At 45.4% G+C, this 26,554-nt stretch overlaps 1 protein-coding gene across 1 annotated transcript in view; it reads left to right on the top strand.

Moving 5' to 3' along the window:
* Window positions 1–1,243: 1,243 nt before the first annotated feature.
* The window catches only part of LOC128706008 (uncharacterized), a 76,426-nt gene continuing 51,115 nt past the window's right edge, over window positions 1,244–26,554 (top strand). The window contains exon 1 of the mRNA XM_070087357.1: window positions 1,244–1,500. Within this exon, the coding sequence (XP_069943458.1) occupies window positions 1,449–1,500 (52 nt within the window). The 5' untranslated portion in view covers window positions 1,244–1,448. The remainder of the gene's footprint in view (window positions 1,501–26,554) is intronic.

Here is a 26,554-nt window from a genome sequence, read left to right as displayed (position 1 = left end):
CTGGTAGACCGCACGATAAAGTGTAAATGATCTGGTAGACCGTGCAATAAAGTGTAAATGAGCTGGTAGACCGCACGCTAAAGTGTAAATGAGCTGGTAGACCGCACGATAAAGTGTAAATGAGCTGGTAGACCGCACGATAAAGTGTAAATGAGCTGGTAGACCGCACGATAAAGTGTAAATGATCTGGTAAACCGCGCGATAAAGTGTAAATGAGCTGGTAGACCGCACGCTAAAGTGTAAATGAGCTGGTAGACCGCACGATAAAGTGTAAATGAGCTGGTAGACCGCACGATAAAGTGTAAATGAGCTGGTAGACCGCACGATAAAGTGTAAATGATCTGGTAGACCGCGCGATAAAGTGTAAATGAGCTGGTAGACCGCGCGATAAAGTGTAAATGAGCTGGTAGACCGCACGATAAAGTGTAAATGATCTGGTAGACCGCGCGATAAAGTGTAAATGAGCTGGTAGACCGCACGCTAAAGTGTAAATGAGCTGGTAGACCGCACGCTAAAGTGTAAATGAGCTGGTAGACCGCACGATAAAGTGTAAATGATCTGGTAGACCGCGCGATAAAGTGTAAATGAGCTGGTAGACCGCGCGATAAAGTGTAAATGAGCTGGTAGACCGCGCGATAAAGTGTAAATGAGCTGGTAGACCGCGCGATAAAGTGTAAATGAGCTGGTAGACCGCGCGATAAAGTGTAAATGAGCTGGTAGACCGCGCGATAAAGTGTAAATGAGCTGGTAGACCGCGCGATAAAGTGTAAATGAGCTGGTAGACCGCACGCTAAGTAGCGCCGAGTTCTGCCTACATGGCACGTTTGGCACAACGTATTGTTACGCAAATAACCCGCACACAGGAGAGAGAGAAGCTCACCACGACGTTTCAGTCCGACCTGGACCATTTACAAAGTCGTAAGCTTCTCTTTCCTATGTGCGGATTATTTGTATATTGTTCCGGTCACGGTATTATGCCTTTTAATTATTATTATTATTACTATTATTATTATTATTATTATTATTATTATTATTATTATTATTATTATTATTATTAAAATGTAAACAGCTCAGTTTAAAAGTATAAATAATTTCAAAGTAATTGCTTCCCAAAATGGACCTACTGGCTGCTGCCAGAGAAAGACTGGCAAATGCAGTATCAAAAAAAAAAAAATTGAGGACTGACCTGCGCAAAGAAAACGAGAATGTTATGGAGGCAATACGCGAGTATTCATATCTCCTCAGTCTTCCTCTGGTTCTCAGGCTGATACTACTGTAACACAGGTTCGGCGATCCAACGCCCAGCCTGTGGCTGTCCAACTCCAAACCTGGGACTTTCCAACGCTCTACCTGGTGATCCTACCTGACGATCTAACGCATGACCTGGTGATCCACTGTCGTGCCTGATGACTTGTAACTTGAGGTAGTAACTTGACCTCTCGCCGAGCATGGCCCGCATGTTCACCCTGGAATGTTTACTACTGTTGAGCTGTCTCTCCAGTGAGTTGAGTGACGCCGTTACTGTAACCACCATAGTGTTAGCACACTGTTGTAGTAGACCATAACGGCAGCCACCATGGTTGAAGCACATTTTGGTAGTAGCCAGAATGGTCTCAGATCATTGTAGCAGGATAGTAACCCCAATCATATCATACCATGACAACATCCACCATGATATCAAACTATGATAGCCATATTTTGATACCATGGTGGTTGATGTCTCCAACCCTCTTGATTGCATAAAGAGAACTTTCAACCTTAAACTACAGACTAATCTCTGGGCCCACGATTTTAATCCTATATATAATCTTTTCCTCTCTGCCCTGTGTCTATGGTCCTCTCAGATCTTAAGCCCTGTTTCTCAGCGCACCATCATTTAATCTGGTCTCTGATGGCTATCATCCCCAGAAGTAAGTCAATACACAAGTGCAAAGTTAATACCCCTGTAGATTAGGCTTACATTTTGCTCCCGAAGTTGTACCCCAGACCCTGTGGAGGGTAGCGCAAGAAGACATAGACACACATAAGTCCTCGGTCCTAAAAAGGGCTAACAGGAGTACATGTGGATTTATATCTACGCTCATGATGAACAGTTTTTTTTCCTCCTAGTAAAACTGGCTAACATTCCTAATATTCTTAATTTACAACATCCCTATAAGGCTTCCTCCGTCTTCAGGTATCAAAGTCGATTTTCGTAAAACTAACACATGTCGTACCAGTAATCTAGGTAATACTCCTTCGACGAATACTTCCGGTATCTACTCCATTTCCTGGTGGCTGCCCTCACCAATGATGGGATGGTTAATGGGGTTTACAACGTATCGACTATACTACACGTAACCTTCTCACCACCAGACAAGAATATTTTTAATCTCTAAAATAGAGATTCAAGTAAACTCTCAGCATTTATACACTGAGAGAAATACACAATTCACTATATATCTCGGCTTTACCAATACACTGGTGAAATTACTGATGCCTTTCTGACAGAATTAAAAAATAACCAAGAGAAGTGTTCGCCTTGCTAATACTAACCAGCGGTTTTTTCTGCCGCGTCAAAGATCACACAGCCATCCTACGAAGTGTTCCTTTGGCCAGACTATCCACTCTTTTAGACTGGCTACCAGCCTTCACCCTCACCATACTGAAGAATCTGCAGTTATACCCAGTATTCCTAACATGACTCATAATACTGGGTTAAATTGATGTTTCTCTCTCCCGGGTTACTGTGTTGATCTTTGTCTCTCCCACCGTACAGGGTTATGTGTTTCTCCCAGTACATTGTTGATGCTTTTCTCCCAGTGTACTGTGTTGATGCTTGTCTCCCAGTGTACTGTGTTGATGCTTGTCTCGTGGTACACCGTGTTGATGCTTGTCTCCTAGTGTACTGTGTTGATGCTTGTCTCCTAGTGTACTGTGTTGATGCTTGTCTCGTGGTACACCGTGTTGATGCCTGTCTCTCAGTACACAGTGTTGATCCTAACCTCCCGGTACACTGTGTTGATGTCTCTCAGTACACTGTGTTGATGTCTTTCCCAGCTCACTGTGTTGAGGTCTCTCCCAATACACTGTGCTGATGTCTCCCAGTAAACAGTGTTGATGTCTGTCCCAGTACACTGTGTTGATGTCTCTCCCAGTACAGTGTTGACGTTTCTCCCAGTACACTGTGTTGATGTCTCTCCCAGTACACTGTGTTGATGTCTCTCCCAGTACACTGTGTTGATGTCTCTCCCAGTACACTGTGTTGATGTTTCTCCCAGTAAAGAGTGTTGATGTCTCTCCCAGTACACTGTGTTGATGTCTCTCCCAGTACACTGTGTTGATGTTTCTCCCAGTACACTGTGTTGATGTTTCTCCCAGTAAACAGTGTTGATGTCTCTCCCAGTACACTGTGTTGATGTTTCTCCCAGTACACTGTGTTGATGTTTCTCCCAGTACACTGTGCTGATGCCTCTCCGAATACACTGTGTTGATGTCTTTCCCAGTAAACAGTGTTGATGTCTATCTCAGTACATTGTGTTGATGTCTCTCCCAGTACAATGTGTTGATTTATCTCCCAGTACATTGTGTTGATTTCTCTCCTAGTACACTGTGCTGATGTCTCTCCCAGTACACTGTGTTGATGTCTCTCCCAATACAGTGTGTTGATGTCTCTCCCAGTACAGTGTTGATGTCTCTCCCAATATACAGTGTTGATGTCTCTCCCAATGCACTGTGTTGATGTCTCTCCTAGTACATTCTGTTGATGTCTCTCCTAGTACAGTGTGTTGATGCTTATATCTCCCAGTACTCTGTGTTGATGTCTCTCCCAGTACATTGTGTTGAGGTATCTCCCAATACACTGTTGATGTGTCTCCCAGTACACTGTTGATTTCCCTCCCAGTACACTGTGTTGAGGTCTCTCCCAATACACTGTGTTAATGTCTCTCCCAGTACACTGTATTGATGTCTCTCCCAATACACTGTGTTGATGTCTCTCCCAATACAGTGTGTTGATGTCTCTCCTAATACACTGTGTTGATATCTCTCCCGATACACTGTGTTGATGTCTCTCCCAGTACAGTGTTGATGTCTCTCCCAATACACTGTGTTGATGTCTCTCCTAGTACAGTGTGTTGATGTTTATATCTCCTAGTACTCTGTGTTGATGTTTCTCCCAGTACATTGTGTTGAGGTATCTCCCAATACACTGTTGATGTGTCTCCCAGTACACTGTTGATTTCCCTCCCAGTATACTGTGTTGATGTCTCTCCCAATACACTATCTTGATGTCTCTCCCAGTACACTGTGTTGATTTCTCTCCCAGTACACTGTGTTGATTTCCCTCCCAGTACACTGTGTTGAGGTCTCTCCCAATACACTGTGTTGATTTCTCTCCCAGTACATTGTGTTGATTCCTCTCCTAGTACACTGCGCTGATGTCTCTCCCAGTACACTGTGTTGATTTGTCTCCCAGTACACTGTGTTGATTTCTCTCCCAGTACATTGTGTTGATGTCTCTCCCAGAACACTGTGTTGATGTCTCTCCCAGTACATTGTGTTGAGATCTCTCCCAGTACATTGTGTTGATGTCTCTCCCAGTACATTGTGTTGATGTCTCTCCCAGTACATTGTGTTGAGATCTCTCCCAGTACATTGTGTTGATGTCTCTCCCAGTATATTGTGTTGATGTCTCTCACAGTACATTGTGTTGAGATCTCTCCCAGTACATTGTGTTGATGTCTCTCCCAGTACATTGTGTTGATGTCTCTCCCAGTACATTGTGTTGATGTCTCTCCCAGTACACTGTGTTGAGATCTCTCCCAGTACATTGTGTTGATGTCTCTCCCAGTACATTGTGTTGATGTCTCTCCCAGTACATTGTGTTGATGTCTCTCCCAGTACATTGTGTTGATGTCTCTCCCAGTACATTGTGTTGATGTCTCTCCCAGTACATTGTGTTGAGATCTCTCCCAGTACATTGTGTTGATGTCTCTCCCAGTACATTGTGTTGATGTCTCTCCCAGTACATTGTGTTGAGATCTCTCCCAGTACATTGTCTCTCCCAGTTGATGTCTCTCCCAGTACATTGTGTTGATGTCTCTCCCAGTACATTGTGTTGATGTCTCTCCCAGTACATTGTGTTGATGTCTCTCCCCATTGTGTGACATTGTGTTGATGTCTCTCCCAGTACATTGTGTTGAGATCTCTCCCAGTACATTGTGTTGATGTCTCTCCCAGTACATTGTGTTGATGTCTCTCCCAGTACATTGTGTTGATGTCTCTCCCAGTACATTGTGTTGATGTCTCTCCCAGTACATTGTGTTGATGTCTCTCCCAGTACATTGTGTTGATGTCTCTCCCAGTACACTGTTGATAAATTAGACACATGTGCAACTCTTGGGTATCTTTATTGAGGAAACGTTTCGCCACACAGTGGCTTCATCAGTCCATACAAAGGAGAATCTTGAAGAACAGGAGGAGAATGAGGTAATCAGTCCCTCAACCTTGAGTCGATGTGGTCAGTCCATCAATCTTGAATAGAATACGGCATACGTGCTGAGAAGGAGCTTATAAACCGTTGGCAGGAGAGGTGCAGAAGTCATAGGTCGTGTAACATTTGTTCAATGTTGAAGTAGGTCGTGCCCAAGAATTAGGCAAGCGAAGAATTCCCAAGTATTTAAGATCCCAAGAAGTCGCAGTGTCTGACAGGTTGAGGGACTGATTACCTCATTCTCCTCCTGTTCTTCAAGATTCTCCTTTGTATGGACTGATGAAGCCACTGTGTGGCGAAACGTTTCCTCAATAAAGATACCCAAGAGTTGCACATGTGTCTAATTTATCAACATGTCGGTTCTCTGAACCATTCATCTACAAACCCAGTACATTGTGTTGATGTCTCTCCCAGTACATTGTGTTGATAGGTATATCTCCCAGTACATTTTTAAAATGCATTATCTTCACTTGACCTTTTGGTTGTGGTAACTGGTGGTGGTGACTGGTTGTGGTAACTGGTGGTGGTAACCGGTGGTGGTGACTGGTTGTGGTAACTGGTGGTGGTAACCGGTGGTGTTGACTGGTTGTGGTAACTGGTGGTGGTAACCGGTGGTGGTGACTGGTTGTGGTAACTGGTGGTGGTAACCGGTGGTGTTGACTGGTTGTGGTAACTGGTGGTGGTAACCGGTGGTGTTGACTGGTTGTGGTAACTGGTGGTGGTAACCGGTGGTGGTGACTGGTGGTGGTAACTGGTGGTGGTAACCGGTGGTGTTGACTGGTTGTGGTAACTGGTGGTGGTAACCGGTGGTGGTGACTGGTTGTGGTAACTGGTGGTGGTAACCGGTGATGGTGACTGGTTGTGGTATCTGTTGGTGGTAACCGGTGGTGGTGACTGGTGGTGGTAACTGGTGGTGGTAATCGGTGGTGGTGACTGGTGGTGGTAACTGGTGGTGGTAACCGGTGGTGGTGACTGGTGGTGGTAACTGGTGGTGGTAACCGGTGGTGGTGACTGGTGGTGGTAACTGGTGGTGGTAACCGGTGGTGGTGACTGGTGGTGGTAACTGGTGGTGGTAACCGGTGGTGGTGACTGGTGGTGGTAACTGGTGGTGGTGACCGGTGGTGGTGACTGGTGGTGGTAACTGGTGGTGGTTATAACTGGTGGTGGTGGCTGGTGGTGGTAACCGGTGGTGGTGGCTGGTGGTGGTGTGTGGTGGTGGTTGTAGCTGGTGGTGGTGACTGGTGGTGGTAACCGGTGGTAGTGACTGGAGATGGTGACTGGTGGTGATAACTGGTGGTGGTGACTGGTGGTGGTAACTGGTGGTGGTAATCGGTGGTGGTGACTGGTGGTGGTAACTGGTGGTGGTAACCGGTGGTGGTGACTGGTGGTGGTAACTGGTGGTGGTAACCGGTGGTGGTGACTGGTGGTGGTAACTGGTGGTGGTAACCGGTGGTGGTGACTGGTGGTGGTAACTGGTGGTGGTAACCGGTGGTGGTGACTGGTGGTGGTAACTGGTGGTGGTGACCGGTGGTGGTGACTGGTGGTGGTAACTGGTGGTGGTTGTAACTGGTGGTGGTGGCTGGTGGTGGTAACCGGTGGTGGTGACTGGTGGTGGTGTGTGGTGGTGGTGACTGGTGGTGGTAACCGGTGGTGGTGGCTGGAGATGGTGACTGGTGGTGATAACTGGTGGTGGTGACTGGTGGTGGTAACTGGTGGTGGTGACTGGCGGTGGTAACCGGTGGTGGTGACTGGTGGTGTTAACCGGTGGTGATGATTGGTGGTGGTAACTGGTGGTGGTGACTGGTGGTGTTGACCGGTGGTGGTGATTGGTGGTGTTAACCGGTGGTGGTGACTGGTGGTGGTAACCGGTGGTGGTGACTGGTAGTGGTAACTGGTGGTGGTTGTAACTGGTGGTGGTGACTGGTGGCGGTAACCGGTGGTGGTGACTGGTGGTGGTGTGTGGTGGTGGTTGTAGCTGGTGGTGTTGACTGGTGGTGGTAACCGGTGGTGGTGACTGGTGGTGGTAACTAGTGGTGGTGACTGGTAGTGGTAACTGGTGATGGTAACTGGTAGTGGTGACTGGTGGAGGTGGCTGGAGGTGGTGACTGGTGGTGGTAACTGGTGGTGGTGACTGGAGATGGTGACTGGTCGTGATAACTGGTGGTGGTGACTGGTGGTGGTAACTGGTGGTGGTGACTGGCGGTGGTAACCGGTGGTGATGACTGGTGGTGTTAACCGGTGGTGATGATTGCTGGTGGTAACTGGTGGTGGTGACTGGTGGTGGTATCCGGTGGTGGTGTTGAGTGGTGGTAGTGACAGGTGGTGTTGACCGGTGGTGGTGATTGGTGGTGATGACTGGTAATGGTAGCTGGTGGTAACTGGTGGTGGTAACTGGTGGCAGTGACTGGTAGTGGTAACTAGTGGTGGCAACTGGTGGTGGTGACTAGTGGAGGTGACTGGTGGTGGTGACTGGTGGTGGTGACTAGTGGAGGTGACTGGTGGTGGTGACTGGTGGTGGTGACTGGTAGTGGCGACTGGTGGTAGTGACAGGTGGTGGTGGCTGGTAGTGCCGACTGGTGGCGGTAACTGGTAGAGGCGACTGGTAGTGGTGACTGGTAGTAATGACTGGTGGTGGTGACTGGTGATGAATGGTGGTGGTAACTGGTAGTGGTGACATGTGGTAGTGACTGGTGGTGATGATTGGTGGTGGTGACTGTTAATGGGTACTGGTAGTGGTGACTGTTGATGATTGGTGGTGGTAACTGGTGGTGGTAACTGGTGGTGGTGACTGGTGGTGGTAACCGGTGGTGATGACTGGTGGTGTTAACCAGTGGTGATGATTGCTGGTGGTAACTGGTGGTGGTGACTGGTGGTGGTATCCGGTGGTGATGTTGAGTGGTGGTAGTGACAGGTGGTGTTGACCGATGGTGGTGATGACTGGTAATGGTAGTTGGTGGTGGTAACTGGTGGTGATAACTGGTGGTAGTGACTGGTGGTGGTAACTTGTGGTAGTGGTAACTGGTGGTGGTGACTGGTGGTGATAACTGGTGGTGATAACTGGTGGTGGTAACTGGTGGCAGTGACTGGTAGTGGTAACTAGTGGTGGTAACTGATGGTGGTGACTGGTGGTGGTAACTGGTGGTGGTGACTAGTGGAGGTGACCGGTGGTGGAGACTGGTGGTGGTGACTGGTAGTGGCGACTGGTGGTAGTGACAGGTGGTGGCGACTAGTAGTGCCGACTGGTGGCGGTAACTGGTAGAGGTAACTGGTAGTGGTGACTGGTAGTAATGACTGGTGGTGGTGACTGGTGATGAAGGGTGGTGGTAACTGGTAGTGGTGACTTGTGGTAGTGACTGGTGGTGATGATTGGTGGTGGTGACTGTTAATGGGTACTGGTAGTGGTGACTGTTGATGACTGGTGGTGGTAACTGGTGGCTGTGACTGTTGGTGGTGACTGATGGTTGTGACTGGTGGTGGTGACTAGTAGTGGTGACTGGTACTAGTTATTCGTGAAAGTGAATGGTTGCAGTGATTCTCCGTGGTTATTGGTGTTAGCTACTGTGGTTACAGGTGGTAATGATTCTTGGTAATTGCTGGTAGTAGTTGTGACGGGTTGTAGCAAGTGGTTGTAGTTAAGTAGGTCTCCAGATGGGGTAGGGGCATTAATTAATGCCCACACGTGAGGAACAATAAGGTAGGCCTACACCTGAGGCTCTAGTTTCTTCAGTGAATTTAATGATTTCTTTAGTTTTACAAATATTTAAAACAGAGATTAATTATTATTATTATTATTATTATTATTATTATTATTATTGCTGTCGTTTTTGCTGTTGTTGTTGTTGTTGTTGTAGTTGTTATTTTATAATCATTATTATTATTATAAACACGAGGAAGCACTAAACTCGTCCTGGTTATACAGCATCTGTGAGTGAAGCAAATCACCTTTTAATCCTAAGAATGAGAAAGCAGTGCTAATTCCTTGGATCAAGAGTTCTTCACAATATCAAGGCGCTTCCCTTCCCCTTGAAAGGAGAAATAATAAGGTTAACTTGGGCAGTGAGGTAATAAGGCCATCAAGGGCGGTCGGTGTCTTGAGGTTACCATCATACCATAGTGAGCCATGCTGACACAGCCAAGACTGTGTGGGCTTCCCAAGCTCTTGTTAGGTTTCTGGTCCACCTCACAGCTCCAGCAGCGACCTCCACCTCACAGCTCCAGCAGCGACCTCCACCTCACAGCTCCAGCAGCGACCTCCACCTCACAGCTCCAGCAGCGACCTCCACCTCACAGCTCCAGCAACGACCTCCACCTCACAGCTCCAGCAGCGACCTCCACCTCACAGCTCCAGCAGCGACCTCCACCTCACAGCTCCAGCAGCGACCTCCACCTCACAGCTCCAGCAGCGACCTCCACCTCACAGCTCCAGCAGCGACCTCCACCTCACAGCTCCAGCAGCGACCTCCACCTCACAGCTCCAGCAGCGACCTCCACCTCACAGCTCCAGCAGCGACCTCCACCTCACAGCTCCAGCAGCGACCTCCACCTCACAGCTCCAGCAGCGACCTCCACCTCACAGCTCCAGCAGCGACCTCCACCTCACAGCACCAGCAGCGACCTCCACCTCCCAGCTCCAGCATCGACCTCCACCTCACAGCTCCAGCAGCGACCTCCACCTCACAGCTCCAGCAGCGACCTCCACCTCACAGCTCCAGCAGCGACCTCCACCTCACAGCTCCAGCAGCGACCTCCACCTCACAGCAACAGTAGTGACCTCCACCTCACAGCAACAGCAGCGACCTCCACCTCACAGCAACAGTAGCGACCTCCACCTCACAGCAACAGTAGCGACCTCCACCTCACAGCTCCAGCAGCGACCTCCACCTCACAGCTCCAGCAGCGACCTCCACCTCACAGCTCCAGCAGCGACCTCCACCTCACAGCAAGAGTAGCGACCTCCACCTCACAGCTCCAGCAGCGACCTCCACCTCACAGCTCCAGCAGCGACCTCCACCTCACAGCAACAGTAGCGACCTCCACCTCACAGCTCCAGCAGCGACCTCCACCTCACAGCTCCAGCAGCGACCTCCACCTCACAGCAACAGTAGCGACCTCCACCTCACAGCTCCAGCAGCGACCTCCACCTCACAGCTCCAGCAGCGACCTCCACCTCACAGCAACAGTAGCGACCTCCACCTCACAGCAACAGTAGCCACCTAGTCACTGAAACAAATTACTCCCTTAATCATTACTTAATCAGCTACTTCCATCATCACTGCAATAACTTTCATGAGTTCCCCCGGCAAGGCGTCACGAGTGAATCGTGACTACGGACTTCTATTATTTAACAAAATTTGCTACAACAGCAGCAGCAGCAGCAGCAACAGCAGCAGCAGAAGGGTGTACCCAGGATCCTGGTACAGGGGGTTATATGCCCTCAGAAAAAATATAATTGGATTAATGTTAGGGACATTTTTGAAGCCATATGCGACGGATGTTAGTATTTTTGTTGAAATGCAGAGGGGGTTATGGCTTCCTGACCTGGAAGGACCCAAAATTACGCACGTAACTGTAAGTCTTATAATGAAACCCCTTATGTATGTCTTCATTAAGATTTAATAAAGTATGGGAAAGAGATAATGGCTGATCTAAGATCTTTCAAACGACCATCTTGGGCTTCCAGGAGGATTCCTTCTGGGCACCATGAAATACTTTCTGGAAAGACTTTGAGAAGTGTAATTGCTCCGTTCTATAGGACAGTCATATAATGGGGTCTCCCGCATAGTGCAACACCTATGTATCTATTTTATTTTACAATAAATAACAATTACACTGAAGAAATAAAAAAATAGCTATGTTTATCATACACTATAAGACTTAAGGAGACGTAGTGGAGTCTGTTGATCAATGTGACGACAGCTGTAGTGTAGCTGCAGGGAGAGACAAGTGCTGGGGCGTACGCACACTGCTGCTTGTAATGTAAGATGTGTGTGTGCATTTACCTATTTGTACTTACCTATTTGTGGTTGCAAAGGTCAATTCACAGCTTCTGGCCCCGCCTCCGCGTTGAGTGTGTGCTCACCTAGTTGTGGTTGCAGGGTCGAGACTCAGCTCCTGGCCCCGCCTCTTCACTGACCGCTACTGGGTCCTCCCTTTCCCTGCTCCATGAGTTTTATCATACTTCGTCTTAAAACTATGTATGGTTCCTGCCTCCACTACATCGCTTGCTAAACTATTCCACTTCCTAACAACTCTGTGGCTGAAGAAATACTTCCTAACATCCCTTTGACTCATCTGAGTCTTCAGCTTCCAATTGTGACCCCTTGTTTCTGTGTCCCCTCTCTGGAACATCCTATCTCTGTCCACCTTGTCTATTCCACTCAGTATTTTGTATGTCGTTATCATGTCTCCCCTGACCCTTCTGTCCTCCAGTGTCGTCAGACTGATTTCCCTAACCTTTCTTCATAGGACATTCCCCTTAGCTCTGGAACTAACCTTGTTGCAAACCTTTGCACTTTCTCTAATTTCTTGACGTGCTTGACCAGGTGTGGGTTCCAAACTGGTGCTGCGTACTCCAGTATGGTCCTGACGTACACAGTGTATAAAGTCTTGAACGATTCCTTACTGAGGTACCGGAACGCTATTCTCAGGTTTGCCAGGCGCCCATATGCTGCAGCAGCAGTTATCTCGTTAATGTGTGCTTCTGGCGATGTACTCAGTATTATACTCACTCCTAGATCTTTCTCCTTGAGTGAGGTTTGCAGTCTTTGGCCTCCTAGCCTATGCTCTGTCTGCGGTCTTCTTTGCCCCTCTCCGATCTTCATGACTTTGCATTTGGCGGGGTTAAATTCTAGGAGCCAGTTGCTGGACCACGCATCCAGCCTGTCCAGGTCTCTTTGTAGACCTGTCTGGTCCGCATCTGATATAATTCTCATCATTAACTTCACATCATCTGCAAACAGGGACACTTCTGAGTCTATCACTTCCGTCATGTCGCTCACATATACCAAGAATAGCGCTGGTCCCAGGACTGACCCCTGTGGGACCCCGCTCATCACTGGCGCCCACTGTGATACCTCGTCACGGACCATGACTCGCTGTTGCCTCCCTGTGAGGTTGGTAGATAAGACACATAGGCAACATTTAGGCAACTTTATTCCGAAACGTTTCGCCTACACAGTAGGCTTCTTCTGTCGAGTACAGAAAGTAAGCGGGAGCGGTAGAGATGTGAAGACGATGTAATCAGTCCATCACCCTTGAAGTCGTCGATTTGAGGTTGTCAGTCCCTCAGCCTGGAGAAGTTCTGTTCCAAAGTCTGAAACAGAACTCTGTGAGGTATTCTCTGATCCATTGCAGTGCCCTTCCTGTTATATGTGTGGTGCTATATGTGTGGTGTTATATATGTGGTGTTATATGAGTGGTGCACTTAGGAGTCTGTGGAGACAAAGAACTTTGTCCATGGAAGCAAAGAGGGGAATCTATGAGAGCATAGTTTTACCAACACTTTTATATGAGTGTGAAGCATGGGTGATGAATGTTGCAACAAGGAGAAGGCTGGAGGCAGTGGAGATGTCATGTCTGAGGGCAGTGTGTTGTGTGAATATAATGCAGAGAATTCGTAGTTTGGAAATTAGGAGGAGGAGTGGGATTACCAAAACTATTATCTAGAGGGATGAGGAGGGGTTGAGGTGGTTCAGACATATAGAGAGGATGCAAGGAAATAGAATGACTTTGAGAGTGTATAAATCTGTAGTGGAGGGAAGGTGGGGTAGGGGTCGTCTGGAGGGAGGGGGTAAAGGAGGTTTTGTGTGCGAGGGGTTTGAACTTCCAGCAAGCATGTTTGAGCATGTTAGATGGGAGCGAATGGAGACAAATAGATTTTAGGACTTGACGTGCTGTTGGAGTGTGAGCAAAGTAACATTTATGAAGGGATTCAGGGAAACCAGCAGGCCAGATTTGAATCCTGGAGATGGAAGTACAGTGCCGACATTCTGAATTTAGTTAGTTTAATATGGTTATTATACATCCCATACCCATCCTGTGGGCGGTAGTCAAAAGATTACAGAGGTACATAATGGATCCAGGGACTGGACTCCAAAGTTTTGATAGCTGAGCAAGTTACAGAGGTAATGAACTCTAGGTAGATCTGGTCACAATCATGACAAGTTACAAAGGTATTTACATATTACAGAGGTACGTAATGGGTCCAGGGACTGGGCCCCAAAAGTTTTAATAGCTGAACTAGGTACATAGGCAATGAACTCGCAAGTTACAAAGATAAAGAATCCTGTAAGTAAATTTACTTACGCTTATACATGGCTACAATCATGAACAAATTATAGAGTAATGAACAATTCACACTTCCACACCCGGTCACAACTGTAATGAGTTATTGGTGCAAATATTAATTGTTGCGTCACACACATACACACACACACACACACACACACACACACACACACACACACACACACACACACACACACACACACACACACACACACACACACACACACACACAAACACACACACAGGCCAGGAGCTTGGACTCGACCCCTGCAACCTCAACTAGGTGAGTACAACTAGGTGAGTACACACACACACACACACACACACACACACACACACACACACACACCACACACACACACGCAGGCCAGGAGCTTGGACTCGACCCCTGCAACCTCAACTAGGTGAGTACAACTAGGTGAGTACACACACACACACACACACACACACACACACACACGTACTCATATACAACAGGCCTAGTGTCTAATCGGCATGTGCCTAGGACAAAATGGTAACTAACACACACACACACACACACACACACACACAACAGGCCTAGTGTCTAATCGACATGTGCCTAGGACAAAATGGTAACTAACACACATACATGTCTCCCACCAGGTCTCCCACCCTCACAGGCCCCCCAAACCACAGTGTTGGAAAGGAAACTGAAGGTATGGTACACAAACGCTGAATAACAAATAAGTGGGAGGAGTGGCATGAAAGAGTCAAAGAAGCATCACCGGACATCATAGCTCTCACAGAAACCAAGCTTACAGGTATGATAACAGATGCCATCTTTCCAATGGGATACCAAATCCTGAGGAAAGATAGAGGGAACAGGGGGGGTGGAGGAGTGGCATTGCTGATCAAAAATCGCTGGAATTTTGATGAGCTGGAGAGAGGAGAAAACGGAGAAGAAAGTGATTACATAGCGGGAACGCTTCACTCTGGAGGTCCCAAGGTGGTAATAGCAGTGATGTATAACCTACCGCAGAACAGCAGGAGGCCAAGGCAAGAGTACGACGAGAGCAATAGAGCGATGGTTGACACACTGGCTAGAGTGGCCAGAAGAGCTCATGCATGCAGGGCAAAGCTCCTGATCATGGGTGACTTTAACCACAAGGAGATCGATTGGGACAACTTGGACCCACATGGGGGCCAAGATACATGGAGGGCTAAGACGATGGAGGTGGTACTGGAAAACTTCACGTGCCAACACGTAAGGGACATTACAAGAGAGAGAGGAGAGGATGAACCAGCAAGGCTGGACTTAGTATTCACCTTGAGTAGTGCAGATATCGAGGACATCATATATGAAAGACCCCTTGGGGCCAGTGACCATGTGGTTTTAAGCTTCGAATACACAGTAGAGCTACAAGTGGAGGGAGAAGCAGGAAGGTCAGGACGAATGAAGCCAAACTACAAGAAAGGGGACTACATAGGAATGAGGAACTTCCTGAACGGGGTTCAGTGGGACAGAGAACTGGCAGGGAAGCCAGTTAATGAGATGATGGAATACGTAGCAACAAAATGCAAGGAGGCTGAGGAGAGGTTTGTACCCAAGGGTAACAGGAATAATGAAAAAGCCAGGATGAGCCCATGGTTTACCCAAAGGTGCAGGGAGGCAAAAACCAAGTGTGCTAGGGAATGGAAGAAATATAGAAGGCAAAGGACCCAGGAGAATAAGGAGAGCAGTCGTAGAGCCAGAAACGAATATGCACAGATAAGAAGGGAGGCCCAAAGACAATATGAAAACGACATAGCAGCGAAAGCCAAATCTGACCCGAAACTGTTGTACAGCCACATCAGGAGGAAAACAACAGTCAAAGACCAGGTAATCAGGCTAAGGAAGGAAGGAGGAGAGACAACAAGAAATGACCGTGAAGTATGTGAGGAACTCAACAAGAGATTCAAAGAAGTGTTCACAGAGGACACAGAAGGGGCTCCAGAAAGACGGAGAGGTGGGGCACACCACCAAGTGCTGGACACAGTACACACAACCGAGGAAGAAGTGAAGAGGTTTCTGAGTGAGCTAGATACCTCAAAGGCAATTGGGCCAGATAACATCTCCCCATGGGTCCTGAGAGAGGGAGCAGAGGCGCTATGTGTACCCCTAACAACAATATTCAATCCATCTATCGAAACAGGGAGATTGCCTAAGGCATGGAAGACAGCAAATGTAGTCCCAATCTTTAAAAAAGGAGACAGACATGAAGCACTAAATTACAGACCAGTGTCACTGACATGTATAATGTGCAGTCATAGAGAAGATTATCAGGAGAAGAGTGGTGGAACACTTAGAAAGGAATGATCTCATCAACAGCAGCCAACATGGTTTCAGGGATGGGAAATCCTGTGTCACAAACCTACTGGAGTTCTATGACATGGTGACAGCAGTAAGACAAGAGAGAGAGGGATGGGTGGATTGCATTTTCTTGGACTGCAAGAAGGCGTTTGACACAGTTTCACACAAGAGATTAGTGCAAAAACTGGAGGACCAAGCAGGGATAACAGGGAAGGCACTACAGTGGATCAGGGAATACTTGTCAGGAAGACAACAGCGAGTCATGGTACGTGGCGAGGTGTCCGAGTGGGCACCTGTGACCAGCGGGGTCCCCCAGGGGTCAGTCCTAGGACCAGTGCTGTTTCTGGTATTTGTGAACGACATGACGGAAGGAATAGACTCCGAGGGGTCCCTGTTTGCAGATGACGTGAAGTTGATGAGAAGAATTCATTCGATCGAAGACCAGGCAGAACTACAAAGGGATCTGGACAGGCTGCAGACCTGGTCCAGCAATTGGCTCCTGGAGTTCAATCTCACCAAGTGCAAAGTCATGAAGATTGGGGAAGGGCAAAGAAGACCGCTGACGGAGTACAGTCTAGGGGGCCAGAGACTACAAACCTCACTCAAGGAAAAAGATCTTGGGGTGAGTATAACACCAGGCACATCTCTTGAAGCGCACATCAACCAAATAACGGCTGCAGCATATGGGCGCCTAGCAAACCTCAGAACAGCATTCTGACATCTTATTAAGGAATCGTTTAGGACCCTGTACACCGTGTACGCTAGGCCCATATTGGAGTATGCGGCACCAGTTTGGAACCCACACCTAGCCAAGCATGTAAAGAAACTAGAGAAAGTGCAAAGGTTTGCAACAAGACTAGTCCCAGAGCTAAGAGGTATGTCCTGCGAGGAGAGGTTAAGGAAAATCAATCTGACGACACTGGAGGACAGGAGAGATAGAGGGGGACATGATAATGACATACAAAATACTGAGAGGAATTGACAAGGTGGACAAAGACAGGATGTTCCAGAATTTGGACACAGTAACAAGGGGACATAGTTGGAAGCTGAAGACACAGATGAATCACAGGGATGTTAGGAAGTATTTCTTCAGCCACAGAGTAGTCAGGAAGTGGAATTGTTTGGGAAGCGAAGTAGTGGAGGCAGGATCCATACATAGCTTTAAGCAGAGGTATGATAAAGCTCACGGTACAGGGAGAGTGACCTAGTAGCTACCAGTGAAGAGATGGGGCCAGGAGCTTGGAATCGACCCCTGCAACCACAATTAGGTGAGTACAATTAGGTGAGTACGCACAAAGTCAGGGTGGATAACATACTTTGACATATCTTAAACATTTCTGAGTGAGTTGTCTCTAAATTCATTAATTTTATCGCACTCCAGTACATAATAACGCAAGGTGTGACAATAGTCCATCTGGCAAAGTTTACATTTCGTTTGGTCTACATCTGGTGGTGGTGATTTAACCTGCGAAAGATACTTGTAACCCAGCCGGAGCCGGCAACTACCTGAGGTATGGAAGATGGCAAATGTAGTCCCCATTTTTAAGAAAGGAGACAGAAACGAGGCACTATACTACAGACCAGTGTCTCTGACGTGTATATTATGCAAAGTCATGGAGAAGATTATCAGGAGGAGAGTGGTGGAACACCTGGAAAGAAACAAGATTATAAACAACAACCAGCACGGTGGAAGGGATAGACTCTGAAGTGTCCCTGTTCGCAGATGATGTGAAGCTAATGAAAAGGATTAAATCGGATGAGGATCAGGCAGGACTACAAAGAGACCTGGATAGGCTGGACACGTGGTCCAGCAACTGGTTTCTCGATTTTAACCCCGCCAAATGCAAAGTCATGAAGATTGGGGAAGGGCAAAGAAGACCACAGACAGAGTATAGGCTAGGTGGACAAAGGCTGCAAACCTCACTCAAGGAGAAAGATCTTGGGGTGACCATATCACCGAACATGTCTCCGGAGGCACACATCGACCAGATAATTGCTGCAGCACATGTGTGCCTGGCAAACCTGAGAATAGCATTCCAATACCTTAGTAAGGAATCGTTCAAGAAACTGTACACCGTGTACGTCAGGCCCATACTGGAGTATGCAGCACCAGTTTGGCACCCACACCTGGTCAAGCACGTCAAGAAATTAGAGAAAGTACAAAGGTTTGCAACAAAGCTAGTTCCGGTGCTCAGGGAAATGTCCTACGAAGAAAGGTTGAGGGAAATCGGACTGACGACACTGGATGACAGGAGGGTCAGGGAAGACACGATAACAACATACAAAATAATGCGTGGAATAGATAAGGTGGACAGAGACAGGATGTTCCAGAGAGGGGACACAGAAACAAGGGGTCACATTTGGAAGCTGAAGACTCAGACGAGTCACAGGGATGTTAGGATGTACTTCTTCAGTTATAGAGTTGTTAGGAAGTGGAATAGCCTAGCAAGTGATGTAGTGGAGGCAGGAACCATACTTAGCTTTAAGACGAGGTATGACAAAGCTCAAGGAGCAGAGAGAGAGGATCTAGTAGCGATCAGTGAAAAGGCGGGGCCAGGAGCTGAGTCTCGACCCCTACAACCACAATTAGGTGAGTACAATTAGGTGAGTACGCACAAAGTCAGGGTGGATAACATACTTTGACATATCTTAAACATTTCTGAGTGAGTTGTTTCTAAATTCATTAATTTTATCACACTCCAGTACATAATAACGCAAGGTGTGACAATAGTCCATCTGGCAAAGTTTACATTTCGTTTGGTCTACATCTGGTTGTGGTGATTTAACCTGCCAAAGATACTTGTAACCCAGCCGGAGCCGGGCAGTAGTGACATCCAAGAGTCTGCTTATTTTGTTGCATGCACCGTAGATATGTGGCTCCTCCTGCATGATAGAATGATGATAGATGGACTGACTTGTGTCAATAAAATTCACTTGAAGTTCTTTTCGTATTATTATTCTCAAACTGCTAACTGACAAGCCAAGATTGTAATCTCTGAAGTAAGGGTGTTAATTTTAGTTTTATAACTGTAGTGAAAGTGCACCTCTGGCACGACAGTGATGGACTGAATGATGGTGATGATTTTTTTTTCGAGCCACCCTGCCTTATATATATATATATATATATATATATATATATATATATATATATATATATATATATATATATATATATATATATATATATATATATATATATATATATATATATATATATATATATATATATATAAGTAGTACTGGAGGCGGCTGAGCGGTCCCTTCTACAGAGCGGTCTCCTCCTGAAAGGGCTGCGGCTGAGCGGTCCCTTTTTCACACCTGTGCTAATGACCTTTTTCACACCTATGTGCTAATGACCTTTTTCACACATATGTGCTAATGACCTTTTTCACACTTATGTGCTAATGACCTTTTTCACACCTATGTGCTAATGACCTTTTTCACACATATGTGCTAATGACCTTTTTCACACTTATGTGCTAATGACCTTTTTCACACCTATGTGCTAATGACCTTAACCCTGCCACGACCCCCGCCCACGACCCCCGCCCACGACCCCCCGCCCACGCCCCCCCCATGCCCCCCCGCCCACGACCCCCGCCCACGACCCCCCCCCCCCCGCTCCCCCCGCGCCCCCCCCCCCCCCCGCGCCCCCCCCCCCCCCCCGCCCCCCCCCGCGCCCCCCCCGCGCCCCCCCCCCCCGCGCGCCCCCGCGCCCCCCCCCCCCGACCGTCGAGCCGACCCACAGGCCCCGCCGCGCCCTCGCGCCCTGCCCGCGCCCCTCGCGCCCCTCACGCCCCTCGCGCCCCACCCCTCGCCGTCTGCTGCGCCTTCTGCAGCGTCGTCCGGATCGCCCCCGCGCTCCCGAATTTTTTTCCGATTTTTTTCAAATTTTTTTTTTAATTTCATTTTATTGTGCTCTCCACTTCCTCGAATCAAGTTTTTTGGATTGCCCCTCCCACTTTCACCCCCATCCCAAATTTTTTCGAATTTTTTTTTCTCGATAATACAAAGGCTCCATCTCCTCGGATCAAGATTTTCTCGATATCAAAGTCTCCATCTCCTCGGATCAAATTTTTTCTCGAAATCAAAGTCTCCATCTCCTCGGATCAAGTTTTCTCGATATCAAAGACTCCAATTCCTCGGATCAAATTTTTCTCGAAATCAAAGTCTCCATCTCCTTGGATCAAGTTTTCTCGATAATACAAAGACTCCAATTCCTCGGATCAAATTTTTCTCGAAATCAAAGTCTCCATCTCCTTGGATCAAGCTTTTCTCGATAATACAAAGACTCCATCTCCATGGATCAAGTTTTCTCGATAATACAAAGACTCCATCTCCTCGGATCAAAGTTTTTTGGATTCCCCCCTCTGGGGGTAAGCATTCAAATGAACTCCTCCTATGGGGCATGGTACTTTCTCTTACTACAGGTCTAAACAAGTGTGACGTCAGTATTCCTCTCATTAAGTTAAATGAACTAAAATGTGTGTTTACTCGGCGGTAAGTGACGTCACGTGATGACCTCACACATACAGGCTGAATCTTGTCGACTTCCCCCTATGTCAGTGACGTCACGCGATGACCCCACACACACAGGCTGAATCTTGTCGACTTCCCCCTATGTCAGTGACGTCACGCGATGACCCCACACACACAGACTGAATCTTGTCGACTTCCCCCTACACATTTCATATACAACATAGGGAAAACATTTTCACTCTTAACCCAGGATAATCCAAATAATTTCACATTTTTTTCGTTAATACCCACAACAATCCACAATTTCTTTACAAAATACAACACAAGTCTAGACATTTTTCTCGTTTTAACTATTTCATCTCAGGTCACTCCCCACGAAGTAACCTTCTCTCTCTCCTCCTCCCCACCCTCCCGAACCCTCACACTCCAACCAACACCTCACAATTTTCACTCATAATCCCCAATTTTTTCTCGTTTTAACTATTTCATCAGAAAGTCACCACAACACTTATAACCACTTTTCGATAAATTCACTAGTCACAATTTTACATATTACGAAGTTAATACGCACACACACCTCACTTTACTTTGAACACCTTCAAAACACTCTCATAAATCATTTGAATACTCACAAAAATACCTTTGAACATTTCCAAACAACACTGAAACACTTCCAAAATATCATTTTGAATACTCCCAAATAAGATTTGACAGCTCTAATTTATCTGCACTTACACATTTCATTAAATTACAACTCATCCCCCCCAAACTCCTCCCTCAGTCTCCAGACTTCACAACATTATCACAAAAACTAACTCAAACACTTTACTTTGAACATCACCAAAAAACACCATCAATTACCTTTAAATACTCCAAAAACATCATTCGAACACCCCCAAATCACCTCTGAATACTCCCAGAACACCTTCATAAGTACTCTCATAAATCATTTGAACACCTTCAAAAACACCTTTGAATAACCTCAAAACACCATTTGAGTACTCCCAAATACACCACTGAATACTACTAAAACACCACTGAATACACTCAAAACACCACCAAAATCACCATAAACTAAGATCAACACCCACATCCCACATCCCACATCGCCCACAACCCTCATCACACACATCACCCACACCACAATTTTTTTTCGTTTTAACTAATTTCATCAGAAAAAGTCACAACAACAACCCACAACTTATAACCACTTTTCAACAACTCTAGTTCGACAACAACACCCACAACCCACAACACCCACAACCCACAACACCCACAACCCACAACACCCACACCCCACAATTTTTTTTTTTCTCGTTTTAACTAATTTCATCAGAAAAAGGCACAACAACAACCCACTTATAACATCTTTTTCGGTATCTCTAGTTCGACAACAACACCCACAACACCCACATCCCACAACACCCACAACCCACATCACCCACACCCCACAACACACACAACCCACATCACCCACACCCCACAACACACACAACCCACATCACCCACACCCCACAATTTTTTTCTCGTTTTAACTAATTTCATCAGAAAGTCACAACAACAACAACCCACAACTTATAATCACACCTTTGAATAACCTCAAAACACCATTTGAGTACTCCCAAATACACCACTGAATACTACTAAAACACCACTGAATACACTCAAAACACCACCAAAATCACCATCAAAACTAAGATCAACACCCACATCCCACAACACCCACAACCCACAACACCCACATCCCACATCACCCACAACCCACATCACCAACAACCCACAATTTTTTCTCGTTTAACTAATTTCATCAGAAAAAGTCACAAAAACAACCCACTTATATCATCTTTTTTTGGTATCTCTAGTTCGACTACATTACCCACAACCCTCATCAATTACCAATTTATTCACAATTTTTTTCCCCTTCTTTTTACTGAATCTTAAATGTAATACACATTCCTCTTTACATTACTAAAATTCTAATAAAATCCTCTCCATACCCATGTCCTTGTATCCACATAAATTGATATTATACTCGCATCAACTAATCTCACTACCCAACTATTGCGACATGTTTCAACACCATCCATTCTTTTCCAATATATCATAACTTTTCAATTCTATAATTTCTTTTTAAAATATTCACACATTACCTTTATTTTCAGTAAAATCTCACCATATTTCATTAAATTTATAATACAACCCTCCCCATACCCCTCTCCATATCACCTGCATTTCTTCACATCCACTCATCCATCTCCCAACACACCTCTCCATCTCACCCGCATTTCTTCACATCCACTCACCCATCTCCCAACACACCTCTCCATCTCACCCGCATTCTTCACATCCACTCACCCATCTCCCAACACACCTCTTCTGAACACACACAAAAATCACATTTCACATCCACAAATGCATCTCATCTCCCTTCTCAAATCCACTAAAATCACTGTAACCAAGATATTCACAAAACTCTATGACCACCTAACACACACACACACACACACACACACACACACACACACACACACACACACACACACCTAACCTAACCTAACCTAACCTAACCTAACCTAACCGAACCTAACCTAACCTAACCTAACCTAACCTAACCTAACCTAACCTAACCTAACCTAACCTAACCTAACCTAACCTAACCTAACCTAACCTAACCTAACCTAACCTAACCTAACCTAACCTAACCTAACCTAACCTAACCTAACCTAACCTAACCTAACCTAACCTAACCTAACCTAACCTAACCTAACCTAACCTAACCTAACCTAACCAAACCTAACCTAACCTAACCTAACCTAACCTAACCTAACCTAACCTAACCTAACCTAACCTAACCTAACCTAACCTAACTTATCCTAACCTAACCTAACCTAACCTAACCTAACCTAACCTAACCTAACCTAACCTAACCTAACCTAACCTAACCTAACCTAACTTATCCTAACCTAACCTAACCTAACCTAACTTATCCTAACCTAACCTAACCTAACCTAACCTAACCTAACTTATCCTAACCTAACCTAACCTAACCTAACCTAACCTAACCTAACCTAACTTATCCTAACCTAACCTAACCTAACCTAACTTATCCTACTCAAATCCACTAAAATCACTGTAACCAAGATATTCACTAAACTCTATGACCACCTAACACACATTCACACACACACACACACACACACACACACACACACACACACACACACACACACACACACACACACACACACACACACACACACACACACACACACCTCACTTTACTTTGAACACCTTCAAAACACTCTCATACATCATTTGAGACCACCTTTTCTCAATATCTCTCATCCACAACCTTTATCATCTCACTACAGAACAACCCCAAGATTACTTCGAACACTCTCATAAATCATTTGAATACTCACATAAACACCTTTGAACATTTCCAAACAACACTGAAGCACTTCCAAAATATCATTTTGATTACTCCCAAATAAGATTTATCATCTCTAATTTATCTACACTTACACATTTCATTAACTGAAATTACAACACATCCACCATACTACTCCCTCAGTCTCCAGACTTTACAACATTAACACAAAAACTAACTCAGACACTTATGACATGAGACATTTTACCAAAACTAACACAAACACATATCTGTTATATCTCCAATATCTAAGATCACCACAATCAAGACGTTTGCCAAATTCTATAACCCCACCACTAAGACCACACATTTTTTTTTGTACACATTCTCTTAAAACATCATCATAACGAAGATCACTAAAACTATCTATACTTTTACTAAGATCACATAACATTTTGTCTTCTCTAACTCACCCACCAATTCACATTCTCATTCACACTTACACATTTCATTAAATTACAACTCATCCCCCCCAAACTCCTCCCTCATTCTCCAGACTTTACAACATTAGCACAAAAAAAAACTAACTCATACACTTATGACATGAGACATTACCATATCTAACACACTGACTAACTTTGAACCAACTCTGAACACCACTGATCTTCTTCAAAAAATACTCTGCACATCATTTGAACACCTTCAAAAAACACCATCAAACACCTCCGAATACTCCCAAAACACTACTGATTACTACCAAATCACCACTGAATACTACCAAATCACCGTCAAAATCACCAGAAACTAAGTTTAACATCACCATCTAACATCCTTTTTATAGAAATCCCCTCAAATCACTATAACCAAGAACTCCCTCCCCATTTGGCGCTTAAAAAAAAATGCATGAACACAAACCTAATACGCAAACACTTAGTACATGTTCACCATCAACTGAAAACATATCTTGTACACACACATAATCTAAGACAACCACCAACTACAATCACCCATGTTCACTTACCTCAAAAATCACTAATATCACAGAAAACACTCATTTTTATAAACATTTCACACAAAAAAAATCATATTTGACAATATCTAAGCGCACTCACCTCACTACCACCAACACACGATGTCACACCTCACAGGACCGACGAGCTCACCTCCAGTGACGTCACACTCCCATTGTGTTACTTGGTGGTTGGTAACATCACACCCAACCCACCTTGTTTCAACCTGTTGTACCCTACATTATCTAAGAACACTATATCCAAGACGATTACCAGATTTTATGACCCCACCACCAAGATCACAGAAAACACACATTTTTATAATTATTCACACAAAAATCACGATCACCAATTCCATATCATGTTTACCGTCATCTATCAACACTCATCACCAAGATCACCAAAAATCTAAGATCATGCATCTCAAAACTACTATGATCACTGAAAACACTATTTTTTAAACATTCGCACAAAAATAAGACATACACAAAAATACCACAACACTTCCACCAACATCTATAACATAACATGAGCACTATAACATATCACTATCACAAAAAAATAATACACAGACACCCACATCTTATACATTTCAATCACAAATTTAAGACATGAGACATACACACCAAATCTAAGACATTCACCTCCAACTAAGACATACACATCTTAACTAAGACATACACCAAAAACCTATACTTGACATATTGCGGTATGAATATTCATACCGCATTTATGTTGCATATCACATTTCCTCATCCACATCATCCCTAAAACATCCTTCCTTATTCATTCCGTATATCTCCTAGAGTTGTTTTAACCCCGACGGGCCCATCACGACATTAGGAGCCAGAGCAACCATCACCACTCCAACACCAGTGGTGATGGTACACTCTGGCTCCTACGTCGTGATGGGCCCGTCGGGGTTAAAACAACTCTAGGAGATATACGGAATGAATAAGGAAGGATGTTTTAGGGATGATGTGGATGAGGAAATGTGATATGCAACATAAATGCGGTATGAATATTCATACCGCAATATGTCAAGTATAGGTTTTTGGTGTATGTCTTAGTTAAGATGTGTATGTCTTAGTTGGAGGTGAATGTCTTAGATTTGGTGTGTATGTCTCATGTCTTAAATTTGTGATTGAAATGTATAAGATGTGGGTGTTAGGTGGTCATAGAGTTTTGTGATAGTGATATGTTATAGTGCTCATGTTATGTTATAGATGTTGGTGGAAGTGTTGTGGTATTTTTGTGTATGTCTTATTTTTGTGCGAATGTTTAAAAAATAAGTGTTTTCAGTGATCATAGTAGTTTTGAGATGCATGATCTTAGATTTTTGGTGATCTTGGTGATGAGTGATGATAGATGACGGTAAACATGATATGGAATTGGTGATCGTGATTTTTGTGTGAATAATTATAAAAATGTGTGTTTTCTGTGATCTTGGTGGTGGGGTCATAAAATCTGGTAATCGTCTTGGATATAGTGTTCTTAGATAATGTAGGGTACAACAGGTTGAAACAAGGTGGGTTGGGTGTGATGTTACCAACCACCAAGTAACACAATGGGAGTGTGACGTCACTGGAGGTGAGCTCGTCGGTCCTGTGAGGTGTGACATCGTG

The sequence above is a fragment of the Cherax quadricarinatus genome, chromosome 21 (assembly GCF_038502225.1).
Source record: "Cherax quadricarinatus isolate ZL_2023a chromosome 21, ASM3850222v1, whole genome shotgun sequence".
Classification (NCBI taxonomy): Eukaryota; Metazoa; Arthropoda; class Malacostraca; order Decapoda; family Parastacidae; genus Cherax; species Cherax quadricarinatus.
Note: the sequence above shows the minus strand (reverse complement) of the source record. Positions and strands in the feature narration are given on the sequence as shown.